We start from the raw sequence: 13,510 nt of genomic DNA, 5'->3' as shown, positions 1-13,510 counted from the left end.
ACTATGCCTTTGATAAATTATATTTTAGTTAATAATATTTTTCTAAACAAACCACACATCGAATTATCACTTTTCTTAGGCTCTTGTTACATACATACATATGTCACCTTTAACATTTCCAATTTACAGGGCTTCAGCGCTGTTTCGCATACTGCTTCTTCTGCTCCTTTTTATGAATCAGCTTTTGTCGAATTCATTTTATTGGTTCATTTAGTGGAAACTACATATAACATTTGATAACTCCATGTGCATTAAAACCTTGGTGACTGCAAAATTTTAACCCCATTAGACACTTTATGTGTGCGACAGTGTAAGTAAATTTAATATATTTGCACTACTAAATAACGTTTAAGCTCCGTGGGTGTGTCAAATTAAGAGTGAATGTTCAAGTAATAGAGGTAATGATATGACAATATCGAGATTTATTTGCATTTTTAAAGCTATATACATGTAAGCATATAAATATGTACATATATAAGTGTATTTAAATATTGTTATAACATATCTGATAATTTCAGATTATAGCCTCGTTTTGTATAAAGGTGTATGTATATTTGTTCATATTTAAATACATTACTAGCCTCATATTATAATAAAGCAATAAATCTTTAGCTAAGCACTTATACAAGGTGCATTCCAAAGTAAACAGGACTTTTTGAATCTAGCGCCCCCTGGTGGTTATCGATTGTCCAGTGAGAATTTCATGACATTTCATGGAAGTGCAGTTATTGAGTTTTAAGTGTCAGTGTGTTTGTGTTATCGATGCGAGAATGAGCTTCGAACAAATAGCCAACATTAAATTTTGTTTTAAAATTGGTAAAACTTTTACCGAAACTTTTCAATCGATAAAACAAGTTTATGGCGATCATTGGCTATCTCATAGCAGAGTGCAAGAGTGGTTTCAACGTTTTCAAAGTTGTCGCGAGGACATAAATGACGATCAACATGTGGGTCTATCAAAATCCGTGATCACCCCAAATACAATCACAATTCAACCATTAACCACTCCCCGTATTCACCTGATATGGCACCGTGTGACTTCTTCCTTTTCGGAAAAATTCATTTGTCCATGGAAGGAAAGCATTATGCAGACATAGAGGCCAACGAGGTAAAACACTCATTCGACATGCTTTTGGACTATGCAAAAAAAGTATTGAAGCAGAAGGAGACTATTTTGAGTAAAACAAATTGATTTTGCCGAAAAAAATTTTGTTTCTGTTTTTTTAAGTCCTGTTTACTTTGGAACACTCCTTGTATAGGCAGATGTAAATCGAATCGAATCGTGCTTACGTGAATATAAATTATAGAAGTTTAGTTTCAAGATATTCTGTCCGTGAGACCGTAAGACTCCTTTAGAATTGACGAGATGTCAAATTTGAACGCTATTTGTCAAAGGTCTTCAACACCAATGATAATTGTTGCAGCCGGATAATGTTATATATGTATGTATATGTGATAGCCAAGTTTATCTGGCATAAATTTATTAGAAGGTATTTCAGTAACGTCTCTGAACTCCGTCAAAAGAAACGGAATTTAAAATCCTTTCATGGTTAGCAGAAGTTTCCATGTGTCGCTCTTCCATATTTAAGAGTTTTCATATTTGTGACGAAAAACTAAATTTTTTTACCGGAATTAAATTAAGTAAAAAGAAGTGTTAATTTCGGATGTACCCGACCATATTATACACTTGAAACTTGCAAAGATCGGCAAATTCCTTATTCAATCCTCTTGATCTATATTGGAAGTAAAATTCATAAGCCATGGGCTAATAAAATGCTCCCAGGTTTTCATCAAGTTTCGAAAATCTTGATATTAGTTTTAAGAGGGCTAGGTCATGTTTTCGATTTTTTTTTTATCGATTATAGACACAGAGGTACACTATTACGAATAAAATACACCCTCTTATTGGCCGATATATGCGATATAAAGTCACCCGGAAGTTCGAAAATCTTTTTTTTAGGTATGTGGGGCTCAAAGGAAGTATTAACCCGATTCCACTCATTTTTGGCCCACTGATGTACTATTATCAGGAACCCTTTCTTTCATGAATTTCAATTACACAATTGTATATACATATATGTATTTTCGATTAAAAGTCAACTATAGATATTGGGGTCACATATTCGGTTCCTATGGGCTCGAACAATTTCGGTCGGACTTGGTCATAAGCTGATATACTATATACTGTATATACTATAAAGTGTAAAGCTCAAAATGATATATGTATAAAGCTATGTTATATGGGAAGAAGAAATGGTGTCAGAAGAATGTTACAAACCGAGTTTGGTGTAGCAGTCCCTGAGATATTTATATACGTCTTCACCTAAAAGTGGGCGGTGCTATTGTGCGATTTTGTCAACGGCTCGCATAAATCCCTCTCGTACCATATCGGCGGTTAAATTAAATGTCTCTTTAGTTATAGTTTAGTACTTTATAAGAGTACCGTTATACGGGAAGTAGATGGGATTATCATCTTAATTTTCACACAATCGGCAGAAGTTCTTATGATTTTGCGTTAGGCGAATTTGATTGTTGTAGCTTTAGTGGTGGGGCCACGTCCTCTTTTTAAAAATTTGTAGCCCACAGGTGTCTTTCTACTGCGATGCTTTGTTCCAAGCTGCAGTTCTATAACTTAATTTAGTGCTGACGGACGGAAAGACAGTCACTCGGATTTCAACTCGTTTCTCTCTACCACGCTTGAGATAATAAGAGCAATACCTACATATGAATATACAGTGGGTAGAAAAAATAAGTTATCAAAACAGCCAGCGAGGTTTGAAACCTTCTATACTTTTTGCTTAATTGAATATAATTTTTTTTGTATATATTCAGAAAGTACCGTTATCAAAGTACCGCAAATGATGATTTTAGTGGCAACCGCTTTTCTGGTAAGAAAGTTTCGTGGCCTTTTATAGAAATGCTCAGTGACAAAGCGTGGAAAAAGTAAGTTATCAATTGCAGTAATTAGTGTTTTTCATATTAAAACTTGAAAATAAATTAAAAGAAAGCATTAAACGTAAAAGATTTGTTTATTTTATAAAATTTGAAATTGAATTGTTAACTAAAGTTTTAGTTTTTTTAATTTCATTTTTTGAAATATTAAGGCGATTTTTTTACGGTAAATTAAAAAAAAATCTGAAAAGGCTGAATTTCAAACAATTAACGAATGAGGAATGTTCAGCCATAATTAATTTGCATAAAAATGGTCACACCCAGTATTATAATACTGAAAAATTTAATAAAAGCCAGGTTGCAAAGCCAGGAAAGTTATTGCCGTCTACAACAAAGAGAATCGAGTCGTCAGGAAGAAGAAGCAAGGGCACCAAAAATAACAACGGGAGAGTTGATAAATGAACTTTTTCCAATTCTGATCCCTTCAAATCAGTTTCAAAAATTCGCGCACATCTTATAAAAGATGGGCATGAATGCCCCCTCAGTGCACACTGTCCGTAACAGATTGCACCAAACCAATATTCACAGCCGCGTTGCAAGAAAGTTACTATACCTAAGTGAGGCAAATAAAAAAACGACAAGCATTTTATAAAGAGCACATATTAAAATCTTAAAATTTTTGGCATAAAGTGCCGTGGACTGAAGAATCGATGATTTGTTTTCGTTATTCCTACTGTATGGTTTACGTTTGGTTCTCACCCGAACAAGAACTATTATACAAGTGCACTCTACCCACAATTAAGTCGGTGGAAAAGCGCTTAATGGCTTGGGGATGCTTATCTGCGGATGGCCCAGCAATATTGCAATCCTGGAAGGAAAAGCTACTGCTGAAGTTTATATAAATATTTTAAGGAAACACGATATCTCCGAGGGTCACCTACTAATTCGGCCTGATATTCTTTTTCAACCTGACAACGCGCCCATTTATACTGCAAAAAACATCACAGAACATCTACAAAATGAAAATGTGAGTGTATTGAAATGGCCTCCTCAAAGCTCTGACTTGTCACCAATTCAAAAAAATTGCACAATTCTTAAGATGCGTATATCTGAGGAGAAACCCTAAAAGCTGGTTGATTTGAAGAACTGCATCTAGAACATTTGGAATAATTTTTCTCAAAATTTGTGTTTGAAACTTGCCAACTTCATGAAATAACGATTGGGTCAAATAGCAAGACGTAATTAGGGACATTGTGGATATTAAACAATTTCATAACTTATTTTTTCTACATGTAATTTACTGTATGTGTGTATGTTTTCCTTTTATAAAAGCATTGAACTTCTCTTTTGTTTTAAAATTACTTTAATTAGATACTTTCAAATATGGCCTCAATAAAAACAAAATATTTCGTTTGAAAAATGTAAACTTTAAAAATTTATTAACTTTGCTGTTTTATATTTCACTTTGATAACTTACTTTTTCTACCTACTGTTTATGTGTATATTTTTATGTATCAGTATCCGAATGAAAAATTGAACCAATCATCTCAAATAAAAAAGGATCTGTCGATATCTCAGTAAGTTTTACAATAATGCTACCAAATATGGTATAGAGATTTTAGACTTGATTTACTAATTGAGACAGCCTGAATTACCAAAGTACGAGTTGATGCCTCATTATAAGAGAAATACAATTAACAAGAAGTTACTAAATTAGATCTCTAATAGCCAAGAAGTGAAACCAGCTTTGAACCGTCTAAATAACATTCAAAAACGAATTGCATTCATACTTACATGAATTCTTCCACTGTTGGAATTTGTGGTAAAGAAAGCAGGAACAAATGAAGAAAATAACCGATACAATGAGCAGCGTCAGTATGACTCCGATCCAAATGTCACTCACCACCAACGGTATTTCGGTCTCATGATGGCTGTATGCGCTGCGGGGCGGCTGTATGTGACCGCCCTCCGGTGGGCCACTAAAGGGGTCCAGAAATTCGTTTGAACCGCCCACAGCCACTTCGATTTCTTTCCGATCCAATGAGAGATTGCCCAAGGCTGAGTCCAGACCTAGCGCCAGACGTTCTAACTTATTAATGAGTACGGAATAATTCTGTGGCAGTTCGAACAGCTCCAGTGTGTCTTTGGAGTTGGTTGTGTAATTTGTGGAGATAACTTGCAGCTCGGACATGCTGTCGTCTTCTGTGTTGCTTTTTTATTTACTTATTTATACACGTGTGTATATAAGGTGGGTATGTATGTATATATTTATGTAGTTCAGATGTTCACAGTAGTTGAGAGAAGCTGTTGGTTTTTGATTTTGAATATGTTTTATTTAAGTTGTTGTATTGTAAATACTGTCACTAAATTCCGTTAATTGTTTTTGGATAGAATTACTTTGCAAAGTGCTCTTAAGGGTTTTATCGACTTTATACGCGCAGCTTCATGTCGCAACTGAAAATATGCAGAGGTGTAAAATGGCAAAATGTTAACAGAGTTTTGAAAGTTTTTGCCTCCGCCATTGATCTGCCTTGTGATTAGCGCTGTTTCCGTCACAGAATGCGTCGCTGATCGGCGCGTTCGGCGATTCGCTGAGAAAGCGCGGGAACGCGTGCGCACTCGTGAATTTGCAAGTGTTCCATTCAAATTTTTATTAACACTTTTATGTTAATAATTTCGGTTAATAATTTTAAATCAAAACAATTCTAAGAGCTAAGAGCTTCCCTAGAGAGCACAGGTATAGATACATACGTACATATATATATTTATATAAATATAAGTGTTTAAGTGAATGACATATGCACGCTCTTTTGCTAGCTGCCCTGTGAAGACGCCTACAAATAATATGCTCTTCAAAGCGTTGATTTGTGTAAATCTCTGTTTGTTTGTGTCTTTATGTATAATATATATGAATATTTCAATGTATGTATGAAAATATTCAAGTTTATTTGCTCCAAAAATATTTGTTCGCATTTTTGCCTATAGTATTTGCACCCAGCAAAATTCCAACAAAGTAAGCCTTTGTTATAGTAAGTCTCTCAATCGAAAAAAGGGTGTTACTAAGAGGCCAAGGCGAGCATAAAAACAAATAAAACTAAATAAATAAAAATAAATAAAAAATATTTATTTATAATGGAAATGCACATACATATGTATGCTAGAAATACCACATACAGCCTCCCTTATGAATTGTCGACAGCATTCTCATTTCACTAAAAGGTTGGAGAAGCGCGCTATTTGATAAATGACGTTTTTGGCAACTCGATATGTATTTTGCATTTAGTGCTTGATTTTAGACAAATTTATCTTTGAAAACTTCCGAAAGTACACATTTTTTATACTAAATAGCATTACTTAGATATTTATAAAAATTAAGTGTTAAATAATAATGTCTACACTTCATATACATTTCTAAAATTGAAAAGCTTTTTTTTTTTAATTTTTTCAAAGAATATCAAGACAAGACAATAATTCTAGGGATATGCAAGAATGATAAAGACCAGAATGCAACACGCTATCACATAAATGAAACGAACTGTCAAATTTTGAGTGTAATTGTAAACAAAGTTTCCCCTTTCCTTCGAAATAGAAACGATTTTAATCTATATCTATCATTCTGGAGCGAGATTCACTTAACTCATAAATCCATTATAAAGCCAATCGAACAGGCAGGAGTTAGTATACTTATTTTATATATAAGTTACATATATGTACATATATAACAATTCCATCAAATTTTAGAACTCAATTCCAACGAAATGGTTGCTTTTGTTCAATTTCGACAGGGATCGCACTTAGGACAGTCTTTTTTATTCATTCTTGAGTAGGCAGTATTCACAATTGTATAGATTTCCTTTTTTTTGATGAAAAATTTCCCTCATTTATGGCAACGTTATATAAATGTTCCATGCTTTCAATGAAAATGGAATAAACAAGTAAGGAAGGGCTAAGTTCGGGAGCAACTGAACATTTTATACTCTTGCAGCTTGTAAGAATCAAAGTGAGGGAAATACTTTAAGGTATAAAACAATCATATAGAGCCAAGTTTTCGCTCAAATTTATCTATTTTAGGCACAAAGATACACTGCTATGAGTAAAACCGCTCTCTTTTATTTTCATTGGGATAACTCATATACAAGTAATTATATGGGAGCTAAGGGAAGCATTGGTCGGTTTCAACCCATTTTAGATATGCGGACATGCCATTATATTATTATATTAGATAATATAATATATTATTATATAAGATATATTATTATATTAGATGTGGTCTGATTCCACCCATCTTCGAACTCGAACTTTTTTTTGTACTAAGAAACCTGCTTACCAAGTTTCATCAAGCTATCTCAATTTTTACTCACGTTACAGCTTACACGGGCGGACAGACAGTCAACCGGATTTCAGTTTTTTTCGTCATCCTGATCATTTACATATATACATACATACATATATAAAGCTAACAAAAACTATAATACGTACTACAGTTAAACATGCCAATCAACTTATTTATATCTCTACATTGAGATTAACAAAACTAATCGATTCATTATGATTAGTAAAAAAGCTTAATTTAAAGACAAGAAGGGCTAAGATCGGCTGTAAATAAACATTTTATAATAATTATACCCTGAATATATGTATGTATATAATATATATGTATGTATATAAATGATCATTGAGCTGAGTCGGTTTAGCCATGTCCATCTGTCTGTCTGAATGTCTGTATATATACGAACTAGTCCCTCAGTTTTTAAGATATCGTTCTGAAATTTGCAAACGTCATTTTCTCTTCAAGGAGCTGCCTATAACATATAGCTGCATACAAACTGAGCGATCGGAATCAAGTTCTTGCATAGAAAACTTTCACATTTGACAAGCTATAATCACGAAATTTGGTGTAGATTATTCTCTAAAGCAACTTCGCAATCTTCGAAGAAATTGTTCAGATCGGATTACTATAGAGTATAGCTTCTATACCAACTGAACACGTAGTTACTAAGAATATGTACCTGTGAAAGGTATATTAGCTTCGGCCCTCCTTTGACATCCTGGATGTAAAATTTAATGTACCTTACGCGATTACTGTGTGAGAAATAACAACGATATTTGTTACTTGCCTTGAAAAGCTATAAAGATTTCATGATGGGTTTCAGAGGTCCACAAATTGCTTTTTAAATTAAACTTTACTCGTGTTATTCATTGTATGGGAAAGAATTTATATTATCTTGCTAGCCCTATTTCCTTTTCGATTAATCAGTCGACTGCCTTCTTTCAATACAAATAACTTGCGTGTTGATATCTAATTGCAATTTTTCTGAGGCCTTACCATGGGATAATTAAGCAAAATCCCTGAACTAATAAAATTTTCTCCTTAGAAAACAATTTCTAGTTAGATTTTAGACAGGAATTTTTAGGTTAAGTTTTTTGCGGGGTGTCACATCAAAAAATATAGCATTTGGTAGAAGTAAAATGCCATTTAGAGTTTTGATAGTTTAGAGAGTATGAGAAAAGCAACGGATGATATAGATCATCATTTCTTACTGTCCTTTTGATATATATAAGAATATTTGAGATATTTTCGCACGGTTTCTGTATTAGGTTTATAATATGTTTTAAAATAGCTATTATTTATATATATATTTACAATTTATAGTTTTCAAATTGTTCGAGTAGTTCCATTTTTCAGCAACATTTGTGTGGAATACCGTAGTATTTGAACTTCTTTCTTCCTACAAGGTGCGTTCCAAAGAAAACTGGACTTTTGAATCTAGCGCCCCCTGGTGGCGCCATCTATATGTCGACTGGTGCGTTAGAATCTGCTATCCTTATCGATTGTCCAAAAAGAATTTCATGACATTTCATGGAAGTGCAGTTATTGAGTTTTAAGTGTCAGTGTGTTTATGTTATCGGAGCTTCGAACAAAGAGCCAACATTAGATTTTGTTTTAAAATTGGTAAAACTTTTACCGAAACTTTTCAATCGATGAAACAAGTTTATGGCGATCATTGGCTATCTCATAGCAGAGTGCAAGAGTGGTTTCAACGTTTTCAAAGTGGTCGTGAGGACATAAATTCGTGATTACCGGAAATTCCATCGAAACTGTGCGTAAATTCATTAAAAATCAGCCGAAATAATCATTGAAATTCATACAGATGGAATTAAACATCTCCAAAACAACGATTTATCGTTATGTGTACACGGTTTATTCCGCACAAATTGACTGGCGACCAAAAATTGCTTAGAATCCAACATTCCATGGACGACTATTTGACCAAAAATCACATTTTAACCATTAACCACTATCCGTATTCACCTGATACGGCACTTCTTCCTTTTCGGAAAAATGCACTTGCCCAAAAGGCTTGCGCCGGCATACTGGTGGCCATACCGGCCAATTACCATCACATTAATCTTTAATTCACACGGAATATTCATAACAATCCAAATATATTTGAGCTGTTTACTTTCGATATTTATCGCGACTTATTCAAAAGATGGATTGTTAAGTCGTAAAGTAAATGAAAGCCATTTCATTCGTACCTTATCTTTTACCGTTTCGCTATTAATGAATATTAGAGCAATAAATAAGTATTGAGGGTGCTCATGAGTGTTTAGGTTTAGAAATTTTGTTTTACTCTTCTAAATATAATATGATAATATCCAGGATATTGGGCGTAGTAAAAACGGTTTCTTTTTAAGGGTGAAATTTAGATTGGTGGTTCGACTGGATTCAGCTATTTAACTGTTTTAGTGCACTTGAAAGCAAAGTTCGGATTTTCCGGGCTTAAAGAGAGTTTACACAACAGAAGATATTCGTAGCATCGTCTTGGAAAGTTCGCATCGGTTTTATGAGAGGGCATCACTGGGACATGTTTTGGATCGTTCATGTAAATACCGCTTTTGTGCTACTTTTTGTTTTTTACTTCAAAATGTCTTTATGTTTCAATTGCCCTTTCATTGTTACTAAATTTCTTTTCAGCGAGCATTTTTGTGTCGATCGATAATAAATTGGGTTAAAAACACTGCTGAAGATCATCGATTCGTCATCGAAATTTATATGAACGAGCTGACCAATATGTTGCTTTGAAATCTTTAGAATGTTAGCTATTTGGATGAATTCATTTTACGGTCATGCAAAATATTTTATTGGTTTTTAGTTTCGTACTCAGTATATATACTGTGATTTCGTATATAACGCGCTCTTTGGGGCATCTTCTGGGTATGCTCACTTCGGTGCCCTGTTCGAAGTTTCTTCAAATTACGTAGGCGAGATTTAACGGATGGTGGTTTTGCCTGACGCAGAGCAAGAGAAACACTTATAAAGCAGATAGTAGATATTAATGGCGATCTCTCTCTCTCTCTCTCTCGAATAATTGTATATTGATAGTATATTGATAAAGATTTATGATAATTAGCCGTGAACTTTCGGAAAGGAAACGTCTAACTTCACGTGGAAAACAAAACTGCTAGCTAAATACCAAATCGCCTCCCCACAACCCAGGTAATTGGGTAATTGTGGATGAAGCTATATCGTTTGGTTCGGGTTAATGACGGCTTCACTTCCAAGCTTTCTTTCATGTTAAAGTAATTGTTAACTTATGCAAGAAAAAATGATACCCTCTACTACATTCATCAAAAATTACAATTCGGCTGAGGTCTGTTGACCAAATTTCCAAGGCCGTTTGGTAAATTTTTGTGTTGTTATTTAACCAGATTTTGGTTAAGAAATGTTCTAAAAATTGCAAATTTATGGAAATATATTTGTGTATGTATGCGTGAAACACAGCTCGTTGTACGCAGTGGAAATCCAAAAAAAAAAAAATTTATTCAGCAGTTGTTTACACACTCACACACCCAACTGAATGTGGCTTATCTAATATATTAGCTATTTGTTTACATCTCTTAATATCTCATGACTTAATGTGTTTACCATTAATCCAAATTTTGATTATTTCAGATTATTTCTTTGTTGTTTTTCCTCTAATGTTGCAATTTTCTTTTTGTGCATTCTTTAATTCGTATATTTTGGTTTACCGTGCTAATTGCAACTGGAAATGAGAAATACTGGATAAAAGGGTGTCTGAATATGTAGCTATTATCGAGTGCATCGTCGGGTACATTTCACGAAAGCGAAAATCAGCTCGATAGATTTCTAAAAGTTACGTAGGCGACGTTCAAATGTATTCGCTCTAAGACTGTCATAGCATTAATTATTTTATACCCTCATAACAGCAACAATACACAGTTAAACTATGAAAAGAAGTAATGCAAATATAATTACTCTTGAGGGATATCACTTGTGCTCATTTAGATCAGCTGGTTTGTATGAAACTTAAAAAGAAGAGTACCATCCACACGGTCAGGCTCAATATCTCTGAAGTGTCACCCTGAATTTTCCAAATGCAGTTTCGAAAGTCTCTGTCTTAAAGAAATTACAGACTTTCTTAATTTATGTGTACAAATTTATCAGCCGTTAAGGAATGGTTTAAAACTTTAATAAAAATATTTAAATAAACATACAAATGTGGTAAAAACTAAATTACTAGTGTTTCCTTCAGGGTTATCAATTAATTTCCGCACTTAATAACACAGAGTGGTCACGCATGATTCGAAATTTTTGCTTTAACAAGTTTTCAAATATTCAAATATTCATGTCTCAAATTTTCTTTATCGCTCATTGACCTTTTGAAATGAAAAGGCAATGACACCATGATACCTTTTTTCTTTTACCTTCGTGTCGGCAAAAGAGCGAACGCTTGAACACTGTATTCGAAGATTTAAAAACCGTGGCTTAAGAACTGTGAGTATATTTGTGTATTCTTGATTGCCAAAACAGTCAAATTACGTACTGAGACAAATCTTAATCTCTAAAAACTAACTCGTATAGGCCATAAAATAATTACTTGTAAATTTCATAAGCTTCTCAACATTATTCGGCGCTAGTGTATGTTGGGGATGTGAAAAAAAAAGGATTCGACATAAAAATATTCCATAATATAAATAAATAAAAGACCAAATAACAGTGTTTTTTAAAGCAATCATTTATTTAGTTTGTAAATTGATGAGTTTTTTGATAATAAAAATTACAAAACTAAACAAAAAAGCACAAAAACTGAATTACTCCAAAAATAAAAGCAAAAAAAAAGAAAAGAAATATTCGACAGTTCATGTAAAATCTAAGTTTGAAAACAAAAAATTACTTTTTTAATACCGCGTCCTCTACTTCGGACTACTTCTTTATAACGTCTTGGTATTGATTCGACCAACTTTCTTGTTATGGATGCGTCTATATTGTACCACTCTGTGGCATTTGTTTTTGGTTCTTTCTTGACCTGGCGAACCAACCAACGTTCGTCTACTTTAGTTAAGGCTTATGGGCGACCACTCCTTGGATGATTTTCAACCGCCTTTTCTTTCCATTTTTTTATAATATTATATAATGGACAGTTGTTCGCGGCCTATCAACTAGTTCGGCTATTTTAGTTTCGGTTAATCCACTTTTAAAATGTATAACGATCAGATTTTTGATTTCTTCAGACACTTCTTTTTTTGCGACCCATGTTTACCGTTTCACTTACATATTTACTTTAAATATCGCTTCTAAATTGAATGCTGCATAACAATGATAAAGAAAATATTCAAACCGATAGTAACTTTCACCGCTAATCATTGGAATTCGCTCTTCTGTGTAATTGTCGAATCTTTTTTTGCTTTCATTTTCAGGATAATTTAGTTTTGGTGCGTTTTTGTTCCATTTTGTTGTTGTGATTATCACAGAACTCATCAACTTACAGACTCTATAACTGTTTGCTTTAAAAACACTGTTTTTTGGTTCTTTATGTGTTAATATTAAGAAATATTTAAAAAAAAAATAAAAAAAATTCATACATATGACTGGCTTTGACCAGAGTATGCAAAAGGCAAATATCTATATACATACATACATACATACACACATATACTGTATGTAAGTTAACACCCTAAACTCTAAAATTCAATATAAATTAATTCCGTTCCCAAGCTGACTAAACAAAACATAACTTTTATTATGAAATCGCCAACTCCACTGAAATTAGTGCACTTGCGGAAATGCACTTCCGCTGACGACCTTTTGCTTATCAGCAAGAAGTGACAACGCAGCTCAGGTGACAAAACTACAACAACATATAATATAGAACTAAGTTATAAAATATTGTTTAAATAGAAGTAACAATTAATTATAAGGGGCTTTTGGTATTTTCGTTGCATCGAATAAAGAACGGAGCTCGTCTCCAAAAAAACAAAAATTGTTTTTTTTAATCCTCCCAGTGCGTAGGGAGAAAACTGGCGCCCGAGCAGGGACCGGTCGCGAAAATCGAAAGAACGTAAGTGACCATAAGTAGTCACACGCGAGTGAATAATAAAAACTCTTTCGAAGCGAAAAGCCGGTTACAAAGACAAACAGAAATCATCTATCCTCAACCCACGCTTGGACGAGGAGGTGCATAATATAGTGTGCAGAAGGACGATCCGGAGTAAGCGGAAGGCAGAAAAGGAGAAATCGACTTTGCCGGTGCATCATGGTTCTCTGGTAAATTAAGTACTTTTAAGAATTATCTATACGTATATATAGAACTGT

The 13,510-nt window shown here is 33.7% G+C and overlaps 1 protein-coding gene across 5 annotated transcripts in view; it reads right to left on the bottom strand.

The window, feature by feature from the left end:
• LOC108968996 overlaps window positions 1–13,510 on the bottom strand; it is an 86,399-nt gene that overhangs the window by 38,205 nt on the left and 34,684 nt on the right. For 3 of the 5 annotated variants that reach the window (XM_018933426.1, XM_018933427.1, XM_018933428.1), the window contains exon 2: window positions 4,687–5,346. The exons of 1 other annotated variant lie outside the window; for it this stretch is intronic. In XM_018933426.1, coding sequence (XP_018788971.1) covers window positions 4,687–5,083 — 397 coding nt within the window. In that variant the 5' untranslated portion in view covers window positions 5,084–5,346. The remainder of the gene's footprint in view (window positions 1–4,686; window positions 5,347–13,510) is intronic. One more of the 5 variants, XM_018933429.1, reaches the window with a different exon arrangement.

This window comes from Bactrocera latifrons, unplaced genomic scaffold (genome assembly GCF_001853355.1).
Source record: "Bactrocera latifrons isolate USDA-ARS-PBARC rearing strain unplaced genomic scaffold, ASM185335v1 scaffold_236, whole genome shotgun sequence".
Lineage (NCBI taxonomy): Eukaryota > Metazoa > Arthropoda > Insecta > Diptera > Tephritidae > Bactrocera > Bactrocera latifrons.
The sequence above is the reverse complement of the archived record's forward strand: the minus strand, read 5'-3'. Positions and strand labels throughout refer to the sequence as shown.